This window comes from Schistocerca cancellata, chromosome 3 (assembly GCF_023864275.1).
Source record: "Schistocerca cancellata isolate TAMUIC-IGC-003103 chromosome 3, iqSchCanc2.1, whole genome shotgun sequence".
Taxonomy (NCBI): Eukaryota; Metazoa; Arthropoda; class Insecta; order Orthoptera; family Acrididae; genus Schistocerca; species Schistocerca cancellata.
Genome location: NC_064628.1, coordinates 187,687,162 through 187,711,130, shown reverse-complemented (window position 1 = coordinate 187,711,130; position 23,969 = coordinate 187,687,162). Strand labels below are relative to the sequence as shown.

General features: G+C 43.2%; 1 protein-coding gene across 1 annotated transcript in view; it reads right to left on the bottom strand.

Annotated features, from left to right (window-relative positions):
- Nucleotides 1-6,236: 6,236 nt before the first annotated feature.
- The window catches only part of LOC126176194 (uncharacterized), a 31,220-nt gene continuing 13,487 nt past the window's right edge, over nucleotides 6,237-23,969 (bottom strand). Inside the window, exons 3-4 of the mRNA XM_049923338.1 lie at nucleotides 20,927-21,122; nucleotides 6,237-6,523 (exon numbers count right to left, since the gene is read on the bottom strand). Coding sequence (XP_049779295.1) covers nucleotides 6,237-6,523; nucleotides 20,927-21,122 — 483 coding nt within the window. The remainder of the gene's footprint in view (nucleotides 6,524-20,926; nucleotides 21,123-23,969) is intronic.

Here is a 23,969-nt window from a genome sequence, read left to right as displayed (position 1 = left end):
ACTGATTCCAAAATAGTCACTAGTATTAATAAAAACTTAAAGATAACAAAGCCCTTGTTGTTATTGCAGATAAAAATATCTCTGCAGTAATTATATATGAAGAAGATTACATCAACAAAACCTCACAATTATTTCTTAACAATAAGACAAAAGAACTGAAGACTGGCTCCACACAAGCGTCAGACAAAGCTACAGACGTTAATTAAAAATGTCAACTACCTTTCATCGGATACTGATATTCAACATAACTTAGTCATGAATCCCATATCTCCAAAACTAAGATTTCAACCAGAGATTCATAAACCTCATTATCCAGCACTTCCTATTGTTCGTTGAAGGTACAGTCTTGCATATTACATCTTGAAGAAGCTTAAAGATTTCCTTAGCAACTTTTACATATTTGAAGAGAACTCCTCTATCAGAAATTCCCAACGATATGTTACTAATGTAAGTGATATATCCATACCAGGTAGTGCCAGATATGCCTCCCTAGACACTGCGAACCAGTGGGCAAATATACCAGTCCAGGAAACTACTGGAATAATTAAGTGCAATTTAATAAAAAAAATAAAGCTCTACAAGGCAGAGAAACGCGAACTCACAGCGATGTTAGAATTAATTCTAGCACGTAACTACTTCCCATTCAACAAGAAAATGTATATGCAGCCAGATGGCATAGCAACGGGAAGCACCCTTGCAGGCGTTTTAGTTGACGTTTGTATTACGCATTTGAAAAATAAATTTGTCGACGCTAGTTCCCTTGTAAAGACAATCTGAAACATTATAAAAGGTGTACTGATGATGTACCGATCTTGTCCTCTGGCGTCATAGATGAAACAGAATCATTTGCAGATGCAGCGAGTAAGACACACCCCAGTATCAGATTCATTTTTGAACATCGGACAAAAGAGGGTATCAGTTTTCTTGATCTTAGAATAAAAACGTTGAATCGAAAGCATGCCTCTGAAATTCATAGAGAACCTACCACCACAGATGTAATTGTAAGAAATTCTTCAGACCACCATACATACCACAAAATGGCGATTTCAAATTCATATTAAACCGTATACATAAAATTCCCCTTATTCCATCTGCCAAGGAGAAAGAAATCAATATAACCGAAACAGTAGCTAAAAATAATGCCTATAAACCACAAATAATTGACCACCTATACAATAAAATTAAAGATAGTAAATCACCTGCATACATTCACAACTGGTAGCGGAAGATGACCTATTTGCATGCATTCCCCTCATAAGCACAATCTGCTACCAAAATAATAATCTTTTCTGAAGATCAGGAGATCTAATAAGTTTCTGCACCAATAAGACTGTGCAACATATCATTATCCACGGCACTAACATCACCAGCCTAGATGGAGCAAATCTGGAATTTACAAGATTATTTGTGACAATTGCCCCAGCTTTTATCCCGGACAGACTGCCAAAAGCTGTAGTATACAGTATCATGATTACATGGATACCTTTAGACTAAAAGAATTGAAACAAATCTGCAATAGCCACTCATGAGAATCAGTATGGACACTCTTTTCCTAACATTAACGACAACTTGGAGATAGTACATACCACTAACAAAGACAAGAAAAATGGACCTCTTAGAGGAACTAGAAATATATAATCACACCCTCAGTACAGCCCAATACGTTCTAAATGAGCAGCTGTAGCTAGCCAATGAACAGTTTCTAAATAATTTCCCACTCACAGAAGCAAAAACAAAGTAGCTTCATAACAGGCACAACGCAGAAAAATTCAGCTGTTCCAGACCTCAGTATGAAATTGTATAAATATACAGTACGATGATGAGTAAATGTGTTGTTGTCATTCCTCTATTCAATTTTTTAATTTTGTATTCCCTGCAACTAACTTACACACTGTAATGATAATCAAAAAATGTCTGTATATATAAATGTGTTTGTGTTCATGTGTAATTTATATTATGCAGTCAGTTGTCTTTTAAGTATTTCGTTAAGTTTTCTGCTGACGCTTACGAAATAAAGAAAGAGAGAGACCCACTAAAAACAATTTGTCCTATTATTCTTAGAATGAATCCTTTTTCTGTTATTAACATGTTGCATTTTGCACATTCTGCATACAATCTTTGTCTTTTTGCATGCTTGGTCAATAGGAAATGAATGATATTTTTTTATCTTTGGTTAATGATAATCTTTGCACTGTAAACATATCATCAAGTGTATAGCACATGTGCGATGCTCAGCACTGACGTGAAGAATATCATGAAATGTGCCTCATTAACTTATTTACAATATGAGTGCTGTGTGTAGCTCAACAAAATATACATCGACCTGGAATATCACGTGGACCACAACAAAACAAACCGCTATCTCCTGGAACTCACGTAGGTGAACACAACTACTTCGCATTATTGCTAAAAAAATATACAAGCACTTTAGCGTGTCTTTTTTATTAATGTAACCATTTATAATATAGCACTAAATACTCAGTTATTCTTGTGCAGCGTAGGAGGAGACAACATGCTGTTGATCAAAACCTCTATGTAACTGAAAATATCAACAATCTGAAGATAGGCTTGGAAGCCCGAAACTGGTTGTAGCACTAAAACTACACATTCAAAAAGTATTTGTGGTTTGTTGAGCGTTCACGAACTACCTTTAACGGCCGTTTAGTTCACAAGCCGCAGCATGTCTAAAATAGTAAAGAAAATTAATATATGAAGAGAAGAAATCAATAAGTACGTAAAAGCAAAGGTAAATCCAAATACAGAGGTTAGAGCTCAGCAGTAGCAGTAGGTATGTGTAATTATTTAAAATAATGACGATATTGTGGTTGACCAAAAAATTATACAAACGCTGAATCTTTAAAAAACAAACATGGCTGCTGGGCGTTGTAGTAAGTACAAAAAAGGTAACCAAAAGACTTTCTGGTAAGAACAAAAAACAGTAACCAAAATGAGACGAATAAGGACGTACTGTTGCAGCTTTTTTATCAGATCATGTCTTTCGTTCACACTGCTTAGTTTAAATATTTAAGTTCTTCTTTTTTTTTGGGGTGGGGGGTGCAAAACTGCTATGGTCATTAGCGCCCGATTTAAGTTCTGCCACATGGTATCATTCTTCCTCGGTGTCAAATGTTTATAATGACTACGTAGTCTTAGTACCATTCTTTGCTCAAGTCGCAATGAGAAGTTACAGCGATCAATATTAAAAGTCTCGTGAAGTGAGAACTTCAGCACTCTTCCGACAGGAGGCAATGATCAGAGTTATTTACCTCGATTATGTAGAACACAGTATTTCACACCCAGCTCTGTGTCCCTTGGCGAATTGTATAAACGGTTATAAGTCACTAATGAGGACTGTTAGAACAGCAGTGATGTTCTAGTGATAGGGGAGTTGTCTCTTGGAGCTGTACTTTATCTTGTTATTTCAGTTTCCTGTATTTTGATTGGTAACTGCAGTCTGGATATTGTAAGTCCTATACATGTGATTTACTCGTTGGGACTCACGATATAGATTTTTCAAGGGCTGGGAAAACGTTTTGAAACATAAATGTCACGTATCTAAACATCCTTAAATCTGGTCAACTTGAGTAACAAGACGCGATGTGCAAATGAAACTGAGCGATAAGGTGAGGATCACAGCTGTTTCTTGCAATTTACGAAAATTGGCCGTTATTTTTTAAAAAAGTGTTAAGTTTCAAATCGTTGTTGTGCCTTTTATTTGTAATATTCTTAGCTACAACTGTTTAGGATACACAAAGTTTTACTGAGAAAATTATGATACTGTGTATAAGATCGATATATAAAACATATCTGTGAAAATCCGCACTACAGAAAATGTAATGGTATAAATGTACAATTGTTCAGCTGATTCAACATTAAATTCCTCTGTCTCTGTTTCTATTTGTAGGAAAAAAGGAAATTTTGCAATAATCCTTTTCATGTTCTTGTTCCTGGGAATAGAATGTACGCCACCGACAGTTTATCGCCCGAAGTTCGTGCTCTTAAGGTAGTCTCTGTAGCATAGCACGTGGGAGGGCTTCGCCTCCGCGTAGAAACATGGGGCAACTGGGTCTAGCTTTAACCGTCTTGATATATTACATTTTTCTTCAAGAAGGGTGTAAAATTAATAATGACTTTAATAAACGAACACTGTTAACATCCAGTTCCTAGTTTGCTCTACCTACGAACAACGAAGTGTGTGATACTGTTGGACCACGGCATCAAATTTTAAAGATACAGATCTGCTGGGCAGTTCCAAGAAACTTGGAGTACAAGTGGCATTTTCGTCTACAAAATACATTTCTCGCTTACATATCTATTTTCTGCTTGACCTTTAGGAGAGATAAATTACAATTTAACAAAGTCTATTAGGACTACCATTATTAGCACTGTAACAAATTGGAAAATACTCTTAAGGGAACAAAAGTGAAATTATGTAAAGTTATTTATGAAAAACATATGAAAATTTAGTTCCATATTACAGATAGAACTATTCAGAGCTGAAGTTGTGAGTGATAGTGCTTTTGTCGTAAAATTCGCTGTCAGAAAATATAAGTGACACACCATTCCCCTGTTCTACTTAAATGTACAACTTTTTGACAGAGAACAAAATCTATACTGCAGTTAGCAGTAGTTAATTCCAACACAATAGGAGACACCGCTGTAACCACGTAACCTAAAACTTTCGATTATATTAGGAACCATTTCCTCCAGATTCAGTAAAATACATGAACAAATCAATTATCCTTATAACATTACGCCACAAGTTAATTATTTTACATTTTAGTTTACTGTAGCTCCAAGAATGTGGCAATTTTGGTGCTCAGAAATGTCATCAGTTTACTGTAGAGCAACCAGAGGCGGCGACGAGGAAGTGACCACCGTTTCCCCACTGTATCCTGAAACTACTGCTGGAAAGAATTTCCTCAGATCGTGATAGTGAGCATGTAACTGCTGTACATGCCCCATTTCTACTGTAAAGAAACGACGATTACCAAACACATGCTTACCGCCGACAAGAGTTAGCACAGGTGCTAACACTACCCCTAACTTACACGCCGCTACCGTTGGCGCACCACTGTAGCTGCGCCTGCTGCGTCGCTACAGTAGTCATGGATTTCAATGGTTAATGGGAAAGTGACGAAGAAAATGTTCTACTCGTATTTGCCTGAAGGCTTGCAACTACTACTGGCTGAGAACTTTGGCGACAGTACGATAGCGAAGGAAGCAGGCAGAAGCCTGGAGAAGATACCTGTCTCACTTGTCCTTCCATGTCACCTATTTCACTACTCCATTGCTATATTTGCAGTCGAAAACGAGCATCTGCTTCTCTTTGTCCCGCCGCTAAGCCGCATGGTCTTGAATCTCCCTTCATTCGCCAACACTGGCTCGTGACACTATAGTTTTTGCACTTGAGGGTCTCGATTGAAAATGCGTTAATGTCACTAAAATATAGTTTTACTAGAATAACACCGTAAAGATTTTGTTTCCTCAAGGATGTTTGTCGGTTTATGTAAGTTCATTTGAATAAGCATGAAAATATTACAGTCACATATTTCTGGCTTCACTGCTTTGCTATTGTCCTAAACTTCACTTTGGTAATTTATAATTCCGCATGACTTGAGTCTTTATCTGCCCTGTCATCTTACACCTGCAGTGTTGAGCAAGTTGGTTCTGACCCAGCTTCACCGCTGTAGAGCTGAAGATTCGTCCATCCAGCAGAATCTAGTTCCATCTTGTTCCTCAGCTGCGTCTGCTAAACCCATTCCACATATTTTTCATTGCATTCTCCGCCACCATTTCCTTTACGTTTGGCAGTTGTCAAGAAACTTCCATCAGGAAGTTCCGCGACATTTTTCTTTGATAAACATGCAGTTGTTTCGATTTGCATGTCGAACAAAATATCTGATGGCGTCAGCCCTCTGTCAATCTGTATACTTTCATTTTCCTTGGCTTTATATATGTGGTACTAAATTGTGAAATTAGAATCCAGCGGTGTAAGTTAGCAGACGACAGCATAAACGAGAAGTTCTAGCTGAGTGGCGTTAGACCCTTTCCAGTCGCGTCCCTCGATAGCAGTAGCTTCTGACAAGTAGGAAATCTCTCAGTTATTCCCACTACTAGCTTCTGTGACTGTCCGATTGTCCGGCTCGTCAGCTGTGAGTGTGTGCCCCCGCAGCTCGGATGCGTCGCATTTGCAGCGTGGCTGCCGTCGCCAGGTGTGCGGCAGGAGGCGGCCCTCAGAGGCGGTACTGCACGGCCTGCAGCTGCGTGTCGCGGTGGCGCGGCAGCTGCGCGCCGGCGCTGCACGCCTGCGGGTCCTTGGGGTAGCCGGCCTCGGTGTGGTTGAGGCGCGCGCGCGACAGCCGCCGGTGCACGTCCGTCATGTCGGCGCGCCGCGCCGCGTCGGCCACGTCGCGCGCCAGCACGGCCGCCGAGCACGACATGGCGTACCGCACGCACGTCGCCAGCGACAGGAAGCGCCCGTCCGGCGACAGGTCCACCACCGCGTAGCCCAGGTACACCGCTGCAGACAGGAAATCGTCGTGCTCTCATGTTGTTCGGTTGTCATTCGGAAAGTGGCATATTACTGATACTGTTCAGATGCGTAGTTGTGGTAGCACACTACTGGCCATTAAAATTGCTACACCAAGAAGAAATGCAGATGATAAACCGGTATTCATTGGACACATATATTATACTGGAACTGACATGTGATTACATTTTCACGCAATTTGGGTTCATAGATCCTGAGAAATCAGTACCCAGAACAACCACCTCTGGCCGTAATAACGGCCTTGGTACGCCTGGGCATTGAGTCAAACAGAGCTTGGATGGCGTGTACAGGTACAGCTGCCCAAGCAGCTTCAACACGATACCACAGTTCATCAAGAGCAGTGACTGGCGTATTGTGACGAGCCCGTTCCTCGGCCACCATTGACCAGACGTTTTCAGTTGGTGAGAGATCTGGAGAATGTGCTGGCAAGGGCAGCAGCCGAACATTTTCTGTATCCAGAAACCCCGTACAGGACCTGCAACATGCGGTCGTGCATTATCCTGATGAAATGTAGGGTTTCTTAGGGATCGAATGAAAGGTAGAGCCACGGGTCGTAACACACCTGAAATGTAACGTCCACTGTTCAAAGTGCTGTCAGCGCGAACAAGAGGTGAACGAGACGTGTCACCAATGGCACCCCATACCATCACGCCGGGTGATACGCCAGTATGGCGATGACGAATACACGCTTCCAATGTGCGTTCACCGCGATGTCGACAAACACAGATGCGACCATCATGATGCTGTAAACAGAACTTGGAGTCATCCGAAAAAATGAAGTTTTGCCATTCGTGCACCCAGGTTCGTGGTTGAGTACACCATCGCAGGCGCTCCTGTCCAAGGGTAACCGCAGCCATGGTCTCCGAGCTGATAGTCCACGCTGCTTCAAACGTAGTCGACCTGTTCGTGAAGATGGTTGTTGTCTTGCAAACGTCCCCATCTGTTGACTCCGGGATCGAGACGTGGCTGCACGATCCGTTACAGCCATGCGGATAAGATGCCTGTCATCTCGACTGCTAGTGATACGGGGTCGTTGCGATCCAGCACGGCGTTCCGTATTACCCTCCTGAACCCACCGATTCCATATTCTGCTAACAGTCATTGGATCTCGACCAACGAGAGCAGCAATGTCGCGATACGATAAACCGCAATCGCAATAGGCTACAATCCGACCTTTATCAAAGTCGGTAACGTGATGGTACGCATTTCTCCTCCTTACACGAGGCATCACAACAACGTTTCACCAGGCAACGCCGGTCAACTGCTGTTTGTGTATGAGAAATCGGTTGGTAACTTTCCTCACGTCAGCACGTTGTAGGTGTCGCCACCGACGCCAACCTTGTGTGAATGCTCTGAAAAGCTAATCATTTGCATATCACAGCATCTTCTTCCTGTCGGTTAAATTTCGCGTCTGTAGCATGTCATCTCCGTGGTGTAGCAATTTTAATAGCCAATAGTGTACTTTATGCTAGAGCACGTGTCAGCCGTGAGGAAGAGCTGACTGCTGACTAGTGCGGCCCCTAGATAGTCAATAACACTGCGCAATAATGCTGTTCAGTAAGTCCGACGTTCTCCCTAGACTGCCCAGTAGAGTTGTGGTATCGAATGTTGAGGATAAAGACTCTGCTACTGTGGTGACTGTTAAACTTTGTTGCAAGCAGACAAAAAAGTGTATGAAGACTTGGAACTCGGAGCGTCAAAGATCGCTCACGAAACTTGTTGAGTGAATTGAAGTTGGACGAAAGAAAATATTATCATAACTTTTTCATGTGTTAATGGCCCATCATACATAGGCACTTACCCCCAACCCCTCCCCTTGCAATCTGGAGCACGGTGTTTTGATTACGCCAAATCTCTCGTTTAGCGAAATGTAGCACTCTTTACGTGGCTCATTACGAGGCAGTACTACGCACTTAGCAATTGCTGTATAATCGTTTGTTGTTCTAAACATCGAAGTAATGAACGTGTGAATAATACTGAGTGAATAACCATCAGTTCTCTGAGATATAATGCTTCTTTGCGCCACCTATAAAATTTAGTTCTTGTGGCATGATACGTCTCAGAATTGTCCGCAGCTCGTGGTCGTGCGGTAGCGTTCTCGCTTCCCACGCCCGAGTTCCCGGTTTCGATTCCCGGCGGGGTCAGGGATTTTCTCTGCCTCGTGATGACTGGGTGTTGTGTGGTGTCCTTAGGTTAGTTAGGTTTAAGTAGTTCCAAGTTCTAGGGGACTGATGACCATAGATGTTAAGTCCCGTAGTGCTCAGAGCCATTTGAACCATTTGAACCGTCTCAGAATTGACCAACTCATTTACATCGATAATGGCAATGTTAGAGTCTTGCACACCCTCGCCCTCACCCCGGAAAAATATCTGTGGATGCCCATATCCACATCATCTAAAAACAAAACACTACAATGACAGACCCAATTTCCTCAAATCAGCGTTTATCTGTTACGCTACAGTACCTTGCCACTGATAGTTCACTTCTTTCGAAGGCTTTTAACTTACAAATATAGTTCCACCTTAAGGGATTTGAGACATAGTAACGGAAACGTATCGCCTTATGCAATAATACGTGCACTAAGGGATTATATTTGGGTAAGTAATGTATACACACACACATAAGTATCTGTATATACACTACTGGCCAGACGCGAAATTTAAACGACAAGAAGAAGATGCTGTGCTATGCTAATGATTAGCTATTCAGAGCATTCACACAAGGTTGGCGCCGGTGGCGACACCTACAAAGTGCAGACATGAGGAAAGTTTCCAACCGATTTCTCATACTCAAACAGCAGTTGACCGGCGTTGCCTGGTAAAACGTTGCTATGATGCCTCGAGTAAGGAGGAGAAATGCGTACCATCACGTTTCCGACTTTGATAAAGGTCGGATTGTAGCCTATTGCGATTGCGGTTTATCGTATAGCGACATTGCTGCTCACGTTGGTCGAGATCCAATGACTGTTAGCAGAATATGGAATCGATGGCTTCAGGAGGGTAATACGGAACGCCGTGCTGGATCCCAACGGCCTCATATCACTAGCAGTCGAGATGACATGCATCTTATCCGCATGGCTGTAACGGACCGTGCAGCCACGTCTCGATCCCGGAGTCGACAGATGGGGCCGTTTGCAAGACAACAACCATCAGCACGAACAGTTCGACGACGTTTACAGCAGCACGGACTATCAGCTCGGCCGGGCGTTGTGGCCGAGCGTTTCTAGGCGCTTCAGTCTGGAACCATTGACCGCATCGGTCGCAGGATCGAATCCTGCCTCGGGCTCAGATGTGCGTGATGTCGTTAGGTTAAGTAGGTTTAAGTAGTTCTAAGTTCTAGGGCACTGATGACCTCAGATGTTAAGTCCCATAGTGCTCAGAGCCATTTGAACCAAGCCTATCAGCTCGGAGGCCATGGCTGCGGTTACCCTTGGACAGGAGCGCCTGCGATGTTGTACTCAACGACGAACCTGGGTGCACGAATGGCAAAACTTCATTTTTTCGGATGAATCCACGTTCTGTTTACAGCATCATGATGGTCGCATCTGTGTTTCTCGACATCGCGGTGAACGCACATTGGAAGCGTGTATTCGCCATCGCCATACTGGCGTATCACCCTGCGTGATGGTATGGGGTGCCATTGGTGACACGTCTCGGTCACCTCTTGTTCGCTCTGACGGCACTTTGAACAGTGGACGTTACATTTCAGATGTGTTACTGCCCGTGGCTGTACCCTTCATTCGATCCCTAAGAAACCCTATATTTCAGCAGGATAATGCACGACCGCATGTTCCAGGTCCTGTACGGGCCCTTCTGGATTCAGAAAATGTTCGACTGCTGCCCTGGCCAGCACATTCTCCAGATCCCTCACCAACTGAAAACCTCTGGTGGATGGTTGCCAAGCAACTGGCTCGTTACAATACGCCAGTCACTACTCTTGATGAACTGTGGTATCGTGTTGAAGCTGCAGGGGCAGCTGTACCTGTACACGCCATCCAAGCTCTGTTTGACTCCTTGCCCAGGTGTATCAAGACCGTTATTACGGCCAGAGGTGGTTGTTCTGGGTACTTATTTCTCAGGATCTATGCACCCAAATTGCGTGAAAATGTAATCATATGTCTATTCTGGTGTAATATATTTGTCCAATGAATACCCGTTTATGATCTGCATTTCTTTGTGGTGTAGCAATTTTAATGGTCAGTAGTGTACTTCTTTTGAAAACCTTGCATTAATTAATTTTTTTAAAAAACTTCGTCGTTCGTGGGAGTTTAGCGTATTTTCTGAGCAACAATTCATACGATTCATTCGTAATTTCTGTTTTTCTACTCATCACCTTATACATACCACAGTACCGACAGTTATTTATACATTTCGATGAACTCCAATCAGAACGCTGTTTCGTCTTGCTTTGGACTCATTTTCAACACCACAACAAAACGCAAATGGAACGCACTGATTTCCACAGTCTGTTCCTCGAGAGAGCCTGGAAAGAATATTGTCAATACTGCTCGCAGACGGCAGGATATTTCCGGGCAGCGCAAAATATTTCAGCGTTTTTTGATGTTATCAATATTATTCCACAGCCTCATAAGCTCACCCCTAGATGTTCAATATTATTGTGTGTACCTTGGATATTTGAAAATAGTTTGAGATGGTGATTTACGAAAATCTGATAGTCCAGGAAGAGTTTATTTATGGCGCTGCCACGTCCAGGGATAGGCTTTATTATTGGCAAAACTGGTAAAGTTAACATTCTTATCAGGACATTTGAAAGTGCTTTTGTTGGAGATAGATTCTGAAACTTTAGAATTTGCTAATGGTTCAAATGGCTCTGAGCACTATAGGACTTAACTTCTGAGGTCATCAGTCCCATAAAAGTTAGAACTACGTAAACCTAACTAACCTAAGGACATCACACACATCCATGCCCAAGGCAGGACTCGAACCTGCGACCGCAGCGGTCGCGCGTTTCCTGACTGTGAATTTGCTCATTGCTTACCAGAAAATTTATATATATCTCAATGCTAATTGGATCAGTGTCATCATCAATCGAAGGCCTTTGCTTCCTAAGATTCACGTAGTTTCAAGAAGGCACTTTCGTTGGAGGAATCTAATACGAAAGCCCTCTTTGCGCCCACAGGTGGGGCAAGTGGCTATCATCTAGAACGAGGAGTTCGTCGCAAGCGCTTTTCGACACTCCCGTTTTGCAGACAAGTTACTGAGCCAGATGCCGTCACGGAACTTGCCACCTTCTTTCCTGCTGCGGTTTTCGGCCAGCTCTTCTCATTTGCCGCAGTCAACACTAGATGCGTTCATATCGCACTTTGCGCAATCCTTGAAGCGCAAAGCAGTCTTACAGGTATTTTCTTGACAAGTGCTATCTCACTATATATCTCACTATGCTATCTCACTACAAGAGATAGCATAGTTTCGCAGTGTTCAGACACATGGTCCCTCCATGGTATCCCTAGAATGTTTCGTTTTTCGTGTGCACAGCAGGTGAAAGGTGTTGAGCTTAGGTTGTCGTTTATCATATGATCCTTAGGGATAATACAAGAGGCTACTCAACATACATATTCCATATATGAGTATTTTTTTGTTCGCTGTCAGATGTTTGTGGTTCCATATTCTGAGAGGAGCTTCCCGAAAGTAATCGTTGCTTTGACATTTCTCTAGAGTGGCCTTCTGATACTATCGAGTCCAGATAACACAATTTTATGTCTACATTCAACAAGGAGCCATCCAGTCTTATAGCGGGCATATCCGCGTCTCCTTGCAGCGTAATCGCAGTCTTCTGTGCATCCTTAGATGATGAAACTAAGACCAATTACTATTATAATATTATACTGGTCTTTCATCCTTCCAATTCGTTCATATCTACAGGTCAGATCTACTCCAAAAAAAAGCAAACACCAACTCGAAGACTGCTTTGAACTATATAGTACTTTAATAGCATGCTCGTGTTGAAGGCAGTGTTGACTTTATTTCCTCCAACTTACGAATTGTTTCACTCAACTTTTATTGTGTTTATTTTAATGTTATTACTAGATTTATTATTAGTTTTATGTAGGTCTTCAGTGAATTACCGTTTTTGCTGATGTGGTTACTCGCAAAATTACTTTCATCAGCGAATGAAGTATGCGTAATTCCAGGAGAACGAGAGTCAAAGGCTGCACTAAAGTGTTACACTGCTGGTGATGAAAACCAACATAATCAATGTTAACTTAACGTCGTCTTATTTTTGACTTTGGAATTCTAAAATTCTCTGTGTGCTTGTAGTGTCACTACGATCTACTTTCAATCTGTAACGACAGCGGCAGCAATGGGATGTTAAATCATAAGCTTCACTCTGTTGGTGTTTCCACTTCGACCTCGTTTCGTTCGATTTCACGTCAAAAATGTGTGTTTAATGGAAACTAACCAATCTCTTCAACATATGTGGTGTCTGTTCTTTCGGACATGTCTGAAAGTCCAAACGCATTTTGAGATTGCTGGAAAATGGGCAAGAGACACTACATCTTTAGTGTGTGGATAAGTTGAGAATGTGGATCTTACAGGAAGAATGCTAGGGTAGTCGTGCAGTTGCGCTGACCACTGTATACGGATGGTGTAGATGCCAGTGCATCTGCATAATAATCAGGAGACCCGAGTTCGAATCCCAGTGTGGCACATATTTTCAACTTGCCTCATTGATACAAATCAATGCCACTGGCAGGTAATGTCTTTCATTGCTTTGCGTCTTCAGTCTCTTCTACTTCGTTAAACGCAGCTAAACATTGTGGAATGTGGCACCTTGAGTTTAGGTAGCGTACGTCCTTCAGCTTGAAAATATTATCTTTGTCGATTTATACATCAGAGTCACGAGCACTGACCATCTGTTTCAGACTTCTACATGCGCAGCTCAACTATAAACTCAAGTCAGTATCTTTCGATTTCATTGAAAATGCGATAAACGTACTGCTGACCATTAAAACAGTAACAGCAGCAAGGATACCAAAAATTGTGAAATTTTATTTATTGTGTGTACTGTCCAACTGAGCTTGGATTTATGATGGGTACGTCATTCCATGCTGCTTCAGCTCGGCGCCAGAGTTCATCAACCATAGTGGCTGGTGAGTGGATGTGCGCCAGTCTCTCGGCAACCCGTGAGCAGATGTTTTCAGTAGAAAAGAGCATCCTGGCTGGTACAACAGTCTAACACCTTGTACATAGAGGGAGATTAGGATAGGGCAGACAACATGCAATCTTGCATTATTTTGTTGAAAGATAACGTTATGGAGATCTAGAAGACACTGCGCATGCACAGAAATTTAGCGCTTGCTGTCCAAATTGGAGACTATTGGAACCAGTGGTGAACTGTGTACCTAACGGCAAACATACGATCACACGAGGTGCTGGGCCCGAATAAGGATAGCAACGGAAGGAAACTGGCACACCTTCGTTCTACTAGCAACCTCCGCATACTGACTTTTTCATCTTGAGACTGTAAGAAGAACCGGAAATCGTCTGAAAATACGACGTGGTGCCACTTCTGTGTCTATTTTGGTCGTTGAGAGTATCAGTCGGCCTCTCTCTTTTGCGACGTCAAGGGAAGCCACGACGGCCGGAATGCTGACGGTCTTACTCCATACGTTGTCACGATGTCAGTACAGATACTTCTCTTGCTGTAAACATGTCCGTTCCTTGACACAAGACGCATGGAGTGGCTGTCTCGTCCTGCATCTTCGAGCGAATTCTACGTCGTGTTAGGCTATAAGTGCAGATATTGTTATCATTTGTATCTTAATATGCACCCACGTCAGGGTGTTAACAATCTTCCCGCAAATACGTCAGTACCTGATGTTTTCTGCACAGTCGTAACTGCACCACTAAGTGGACTATGCCTGTTCGTTTGGCGTCCACACCTCCACACTTCAACACCTCTTGCCCAGAAGAAAATAAGCATTAATGGCTCGCTCTTGTCACATGTACTTGGAGATACTAATGAACCTGAAAACAGGCTTCTCCTAATTTCCTAGTCTTCAAATGAACTAAATACTGGTGGAATGCTGTTCAGAACACTGTCCTCACTCACCACTGAAGATATTCGCACTTACCCGCCTGAGACCCTGCACTTCCGTACTCTCGACCGCAACTCATGAGGGGCAGCTGCCTGAATGGCGTTGATTATGGCCCTCCTAAATGCATCGATTGCCTATTCACATGACACTTGTGCAATCTCGGACCAACTCAGGCGGCAATATCACGGAATGCTCAACAGCACACTCGATAGGCCACGATTCTGCCTCTGTCCAATTCCAACACGTGCCGGCAGATGTTTCTCCTCCTCACACGGCGCATAACACGGCCTTCTGACGAACAGCTGACATTTTAATCCGATTTTTAAATAAGAAGCCAGCTGCGTAATGTATCCTTCGACGCAGAATGTACTTGTCGTTATTGATAATTAGTTTGTGCGTTTGTGATGAAATGCTATCATCTGCATATTTAAGCGTTAGTAAGCTTCATACCACTTGAACGTACGCTGCATGGCGCCTTCATGGTGCTGTAATTTTAATTTTCACCAGTATAACCCGTGAACTTGAAACTTTCCTTGCAACCATCTTCTGAAATACAGTGTGCCATGGTTAAACATATAATAATAGAAAATACAATGACTTGAGGATTAATTGAGGTATTTATTGACGGTATGTTTCTACAAGTAAAGTAATACAAAACTTTTTTTACACATCTAATCCACCTCGATATGCGCACCATTAGTGACGCAACAGACATTAATCTGTATTCTACTTCTCTCCATGTGTTTTGCAGCATTGCAGACATAACATTTGGGATAGCTGCAAGAGTGCTATGGCAAAGATTTCGTATATCGCGAACTGATGTCTGCCACACTCGATTCTTTATAAACGCCCACAGAAAAAAAAGAAAGTGGCGTAATGTCTGGGCTTCTACGGGCCAAGCAATCGATGGACTACCTCTGTCAATCCAGCTATCTGACGAGGAACCGCTTGAATGCGAGGTCGCAAGTTCAATCTTCAGTACCGCTCATTTGAAAGTGTCGTGTTAACAAATATGACAGGAAAAATACTAGCTGCTAATAACTCACCATGTGCATAAGGAGGGTAACAGAAAATGTGTGTCCCGCGAGGTACAGAGATCAACCTCCTAAGGGATGTGTGTCTTACGCTTCACAAAATGGACATCGTCGACATTCAAGTAATGTTCAGAACAAACCATTAACTTGCACAATGAACACCGAATAAAGCAGGGCGCGCCATAGTGATCACAAACGTTTGCACCATCAAGATCGAAGGTATCCACTTTTAAATAATTCAATTAGAATAATATTGGTGTAACGGGGTGACGAGAACTGATGGAATGTGGTGGCATGCAACCCTATCCGAAATAGTCTGTCGTGGAGCTTATCGTGAAAATGATTATCCTTTAAGGTGTAGATGCAGATAGTGCTATAATATGTTAAAATCCACCATCCAGAGGCTGAATTTGTCCAGCGGTTCCAGGCCGTATAAACTGCAGTGTCACACACTTTTCACTTTTCAGGAACGTTTGTTTACTCTAAAGAAGTATGATTTTTATACGCAGACCAGGAATCAAGCAAAAACAAGTTATTTTGAGCAGCTATTGGCCAAAAGCACTTCTCATACCATAGCTGTAGTTCTCTTACACCCATTTTCCCACCCTTGCTCTTGCTGTCATGTAAATATTGCGTACGGCGTTTGTAAGATCACGCACACGAGAGAGAATCGTAGGGGGCAGAGCACCTCCCACTGCTCTCAATATAACAAATAACTTTCTACCCAATTTATCGTCCAGTTTAACAATCGGCATAATTGTATACGAATTCGTTATGGCATTGGGGTTAGCTGATCTTAATACGACTCAAATGGTACATCCAATTCCAGGGTTCCTTTCATAAGCAGCTCCTCTTCAAATCCCGACTGGTCGGGGTTGACAGTAAATTGCTTCCTGACCGACGGGATAAGTTTTTTTTTTATCTCATTTTGGGGCCGATTCCGCAGTTTGATCTGCACCGTCAAGTTGACGGTTTGTTTGAAATTTCTTTGTCTTACGTCTTCCAGTTCTGTAGCAATGTTTGAAGTTATGCAATCATCCACTGCTTCCCTTGAAATCACTGTAATTATGTCGCGAGCAATTTGGTAATTTCCAAGAATGATTGCCTATCGAAGTCACGGGGTCCAAAAGATACATATCGAACGTGCGATCGTAGATCGATCATGCGACTCTGGTGGCGGACGTTATGATCAATTATTTGTGATCGTCATTTTTATCTGTTTTCCGTCGTTCCCTTAGTTGTTCTAAGTTACAAACATCCGCGAATTATTTGTGAGTTGCTAGTGAAACCGAGACTATTTATGTCGGTAGTGAGTGGGATATCTGGTGTTCTTGACGTTTCTGTCGCGGATTCTATCACATGGAAAAATCTAATTCCATGCTTATCCCCCATAGAAAATTGTTCGAATTTTAGTCGCAAATATGGAGTACTACCGGACGACGAAAGGAGGGACTGTGTAGACTATGGTGGTGCGAGGTGTGTAAAACTTCGTAAGAACAGTTTAGATGCTGAAATACCGTTACAATTTCATTGCGGACAGTGCGGAAAACGAACGAGTATAAGGAAGAATACATGGTTCGACTCGTCCAAATTATCCATCCAGACCAGCGTAATGGCCTTTCACATGACGACAAAACCGACGACGACAAAGGTAAGTCGTCTCCTTTATAATTACGAGTATTTTTGTAACGCTCTTATTTTGTCGTTGCTGTAGTGACCATCGTAAACATACCCATAGCGCCCGCCACCAGAGTCCATGATCGATTTATGATCGCAAGTTCCATATGTATCGTTTGGACACCGCGACTTCGATGGGCAATCATTTTTCGAAATTAAATATCATAGTAGCTCACTATCACGCACATCCTGTAAATTGTATCGAGCGTCCTTGAAACGCTTTTTTAATAAGTCTGTCTTTTCCTCCCTGGAATATCCGTAGTTCTTCTTATGCAATACACGGTCCTATTGCTGCGGACTTATTCGAAATCTGTGAATAACTGTTTTTTTCCTTTACTGCGGATGATTTTCCAAGTACGTAATTACATTTAGTACCCGCTCCTTTGATAACGGTTGTCCTTCACTACGTTTCACTGGAGACGTTTCCTCGTCCGGCAACGATGATGAACTACATGTATCGACACCTGTTTCAATAAGCATCGTCACCACTCATGTACATTGTCCGCACAGTCGAGCTTATACGACACCACACATTCCATTGACTCATCTCAGATTTCATCTGCCACTTCTTTCTCACTTTGAGTAATCCCTTGGGTTCATTTATGACGAAATATCAACTTCGGCAACGCGTTTCTGCCGGCCGCGGTGGTCTAGCGGTTCTGGCGCTGCAGTCCGGAACCGCGGGACTGCTACGGTCGCAGGTTCGAATCCTGCCTCGGGCATGGGTGTGTGTGATGTCCTTAGGTTAGTTAGGTTTAAGTAGTTCTAAGTTCTAGGGGACTTATGACCTAAGATGTTGAGTCCCATAGTGCTCAGAACCATTTTTTTTAACCAACTTCGGCAATTGTTGGTGTGGATATAGTGCAATGTTTGCTCTGTTTATCGTTGCCATAGCTGCGGTTTGTATCAACACCACTAGAACTTTAGCACTGTTGTGAGTTACTCGTAGACTAAATAGTTCTCCTACGCTCCATATCCCCATGCTGTGCTCAACGCTGGACACCTCAAGTGCAGTCCCCAGTTGCCACTAGTAGTCAATATTTTGGTTACATTTTGACAATATGTGGGGGCTCGAAAGCCGTAAACATCATTGGCCTTTTGTGACCCCGCACTCAAGGGGTTCCTTGCGAGAACTCATGGTCCAAGAAATACCTCACAATGTTCGCATAAAAATGGTTCAAATGGCTCTGAGCACTATGGGACTCAACGTCTGAGGTCATCAGTCCCCTAGAACTTAGAACTACTTAAACCTAACTAACCTAAAGACATTACACACATCCATGCCCGAGGCAGGATTCGAACCTGCGACAGTAGCAGTCACGCGGTTCCGGACTGAAGTGCGTAGAACCGCAGGGCCACGGCGGCCGGCAGTGTTCGCATAATGTCATGGTGGGCCATCTTGTTGAAATATCAGGTAATGATAAAGTTGTGGCACAGTATACGAGTCTATGTATGTTGTAGGCTCTGCGAAGAAGAATGGGACTACAACCCTGTCCTTCAGCAATCCATACCACACATTCACTTTCGAGAGTCATTATGTGGGTTGAGTGAGGTATCATATGCGGCAATAGTGCATGTTTACCGTATCGGAAGTATGGAACGTAGCCTCGTCCGGGAAACAGTCGAAATAGAGGAATGAATGCCTCGTTTTCAGCCATTTTTGCCATGATTGTCTCCGTCGCAGCCTGTCCTCAGGTTTGATTTTGTGGAGAATCTGCAGTTTGCAGGTGCAGCCTTTCTATGGCCGACATCTTGCATTGTGAAATGAAGTAACTGTAGCTGCCTACTTGCTTGTCGGATTTACTCACGAGAGCTCCAGGAAGGACGTACGGATTAGTTCAGCAGTAGACTCTGGAACTGCGTGTTTGACGTGGCGGCCCGACATCGAAAGCAAAGTCGCAATTTCTCGATACCACTTGTCCCATTTTTTTATTGTTACATAAGTGAGAACACCGTTAGTTGCTTGCAGTCCTTACGTACGTCGAAAACGACGTTGCGCCAGTGTTAACAGACTTTAGCTCCTGCGAGAGGATGCACACAGAACACCTTGTGCTATGGAGTCAACGTAGCTAATGACGCTCTTTTACGTGGACAGAGCAGTTACGCGCATGCGAATGCGGTATCAACTGCTGGAAACACAGATAACATTTTGACTTACGATACGCGTAGGAGCAAACCGTCGATAAATATCGAAATTACGTCTCAATTTTATTACATATTCTATTGTTGTACACTGCCCACTCATATTAATGTGATCACCTGTCAGAAGCCTGAATAACCGCGTATTGGAGTGCTAACAGCAGCAGGACATGCGGAAAGGCAGTCAGTGAGATTGTGGAAGGTACCGACATGAATGTGGAGCCATGGTGACTCCCGTGCCGTGGCCAGCTGTGTAAGGCTTCTTGATTGAGGATCCATGATGCGAAGAGCTCATTCGAGATGGTCCCACCGACTCTCAATTGGGTGTAAAACAAAGCAGTTTGGTGGCGAGGAGGGTGCAGCAAACTTATCCTGGTGCTCTTGGAACCATACAAGCGCACTGCGAGCTGTTTGACACATTGCGTTGACCTGCTAGTAGATGCTATCGTGTCGACGAAAAAACTAACTGCATGTGAGGGCGGACATGGTCCTCAAACTTATGTTGATCCCAGGGAATACCCTCCAGCCTGGAAGCTTCCGACGATCGTTGCAGTGTGATTATTTTTAGATGCTTCACACTGTACGCATGAACAGCCGTCTGTCCGATGGAGCATAAAACGTGATTTATCTGTTTAAAAGGACATTTGTCACCACTCACTGGGCGTCCAGATGAAGTATTTGAGTGCAAATTCCAGCTTTCGTCGACGATGAACAGCGGTCACCATGGGTGCATAACTTTAAATGCGAACATTTTAGGTTAGGCTTTACCGTGACTGTTATCGACATTAAATGAAACAACAAGTTTACTGTTACCAGTCACCATCACCGGTGACTGGTAACAGTAAACTTGTTGTGTGCATAAACCAGGCACCTGCTGCAGAGGCGCATATGCACCTGTGTCCGCTGAACAGTCGTTGAGGAGACACTGTTAGTAGCCCTTTGGTTCATCTGGGCCATCAGTTGCTCAACTGTTACAGGTCTATTCGCTTATACACGTCTTCACAGACATCGTTCACTCGTGTCTTGTATGGCCTGTGGTGCAACCCAGTTGCCACGGCACCGTTCTTTTTTTTTTTTTTTTTTTTTTTTATAACATCATTTTTAATGCCTGGTATACTTCAACCAAGGCGGCACGAGAAAAGTTTACACACTTAGCCGTTTCGGAAATGCTTTTATCCTTAGCCCCAAAGCCAATGATCATGCCCTTTTGAACGTCGGCTAAATCACTCCTTTTCCACATTACGACAACAACTGCACTGTTAACATCGAACATCTGCGGTTCCCACATTAATGTGACTGGACCGTGTACGTTTACCCCGGACAACCTGTGTTTGCCAGCCTTTCTCAGCCCGTTGTTCAAGTACGTGAAGCTGTGGAAGCACTTCTGCCCAAGGACGGGGGAGGAGAACAGAAGGAGGCAGCGCGGATGGGAGAGGCGGCGAGCGCTCGTGTGGAGATACGTACCGGGCAGGTGCCAGACGCCGCCGTCCGTCACGGGGATGGCGGGCACCACGGCCTCCGTGCGGTCCTCGGAGCGCACGAACCACTGCACCGTCAGCGTGCCGTTCTCGTCGCGCCAGAAGTCGTACCAGTCGCACGTCGTGTCCGACGACAGCCGGACTGGCGCCACTTCCTCCACCAGGTACCATCGGCCGATGAGCTAGGGACAGAAACAGAGCGACTAGGTCGCTGCTCAGTTACATCTCCCGTACCACAAATTAGAAGCTACCTCTGTAATGATTAGTTAAATCACCGTCAGCACGCGGGCCGTGCTTTCGAACGTCAATGTTGAGCGCGCCAAGTTCAACGTGCTGCTGAGCGCTCAGAAACGATGCATACGTTAAGTCTGCCTCAGCGTTGTATACACGATCGCAACGCGCTCCAGCGGCACTAGTCGGTTGTGTCTGACTCCCCAGTTATAGTCCTTACGAAACTGACAGGTGTAAAACTCCTACGTCAGCTATATTGAAACGCACATTTCCACCCTTGTACGTATGCTAGTCATGTTGTTCTGTCTGCAGTACACATAAATAAAAATTTCCATATCCATGAACGTTATTAAAGTAAACGGTAAAGTAGGTATTAAAGTCCATGGAGAAGAAATAAAAACGTTGAGGTTCGCCGATGACACTCTAATTCTGTCAGAGACAGCAAAGGACTTGGTAGAGCTGTTGAACGGAATGGACAGTGTCTTGAAAGGAGGATATAAGATGAATATCAACAAATGCAAAACGAGGATAATGGAATGTAGTCGAATTAAGTCGGACGATGCTGAGGGAATTAGATTAGGAAATGAGACACTTAAAGTAGTAAAGGAGTTTTGCTATTTGGGGAGAAAAATAACTGATGATGGTCGAAGTAGAGAGGATATAAAATGTAGACTGGCTATGGCAAGGAAAGCGTTTCTGAAGAAGAGAAATTTGTTAACATCGAGTACAGATTTAAGTGTCAGGAAGTCGTTTCTGAAAGTATTTGTATGGAGTGTAGCCATGTATGGAAGTGAAACATGGACGATAAATAGTTTGGACAAGAAGAGAATAGAATCTTTCGAAATGTGGTGCTACAGAAGAATGATGAAGATGGGTAGATCACTTAAGTAATGAGGAGGTATAGAATAAAATTGGGGAGAAGAGGAGTTTGTGGCATAACTTGACAAGAAAAAGGGACCGGTTGGTAGGACATGTTCTGAGGCATCAAGGGATCAAAAATTTAGCATTTCAGGGCAGCGTGGAGGGTAAAAATCGTAGAGGGAGACCAAGAGATGAATACACTAAGCAGATTCAGAAGGATGTAGGTTGCAGTAGGTACTGGGAGATGAAGAAGCTTGCACAGGATCGAGTAGCATGGAGAGCTGCATCAAACCAGTCTCAGGACTGAAGACAACAACAACAACATCCATGAACAAGTTATAGGGCCAAAAGGAGATTACCATGTTCAGGCAGTCTGGACATCGGCTTGTAAAAGTTCAGTTACAAATAGTGCGACACAAATTACAATAGTTCTCCAAATAAGATTAATAGTAAAATGGGACTTAACATCTGTGGTCATCAGTCCCCTAGAACTTAGAACTACTTAAACCTAACTATCCTAAGGATATCACACACATCCATGCCCGAGGCAGCATTCGAACCTGCGATCGTAGCGGTCACGCGGTTCCAGACTGAAGCGCCTAGAACCGCACGGCCACACCAGCCGGCTGATTAATAGTATTTCATCATTATCATGTTTCAGTAAAACCCTGAGGTCGTTCTTTCGTGACCACTATTCCTAAAGTGCAAAATATCTTACTGCAAGTAGTGCAAGCTGTCTTGTAGATAAAGCCAACCGAACAAACTCACTACTTGGGAAGAGCGCACCCATAGCTACTTGTAAATAACATCGAATTTTACGGACCATACTTCCGTTAAAGTAGTAAGAAACTATCTGGGCCTATTATAAAACGTGAAATTTATTAAAAGGAGGTCTGGTTTCAGTGTGACGCGAACCACCAACACACCTCCTTTCAAATTATAGCTCTGCTGATCTACTCATTACACTACAACGACCGTGTATAGTTTGCGACGATACTTCCCATCTTACCATCTCCTGATAGCTTCATCGCAGATACGTTATTAATTGTCATTTAATTACAGTAAATTGTATCAAGAACAATGCGTTTTTGATGGCTCCTCAAAGTGCCGTTACCTTGAAACGGCATACTTTCATAATATTCAAGTTACAATTTTTTAACCACCAATAGGATGTTTCCCGTCATTTTATTGCAACAGATAATACAATTAACGACGGGTTTTCGAGAGATCCTCAGTTTCCTAGAGCTCAGAAAGGGCTTATATTTATATACACATGGGTTACAACTGAAAGCCAATATGGTGCCTCGCGGCTCTGTACTGAAGAGGGATGGCCTCATTTCTAATTTGCCTACTTTCCAACGCACGTTCAGAACGTCTCACATGCTAGATATTGCTCTGCACATTCGCAATGACAACAGCGGACCGTTAGAGACATGGGATTAGTAATCTTGATGTTGTATAGCTGCGAGTGAGAAAAGGCGTAAGTGTATGTGGCTCTGGCGTAGCAAATGAATATCTGTACAGCGCTTTCTTGTGGGCGCGAGAGGCACTGCAATTTCTAAATGCTACGGTACGTTGATGACTTTTATTGGTGCTCCGACAGCAATCAAAGAGAGAGCGGTGTTTGGCCACAGTAAATATAAGGAATCTTTGCAACTGGAGACGGGATATAACTGTACTGTTGCCGCCGAGCTATTATTTCGCGGTTGCAGCACTTCAGACTTTCAACTTTGTAAAACTCTTCAGAGTGTATTGAGTAGCATGAACAGTATAACCTTAATTTTACAGTATAACATTAATTTTAGTTTCGTAGTCGCTATTATTCCATTGTACCAAATTCTTGAACAGGGTCCATGGCCGATTATCCTAGGTTCCGAGTGTCCATTGTAAGTGAATTTCATTGAGCTAAATGTTCAAATTGTTGCTCATTGATTAAA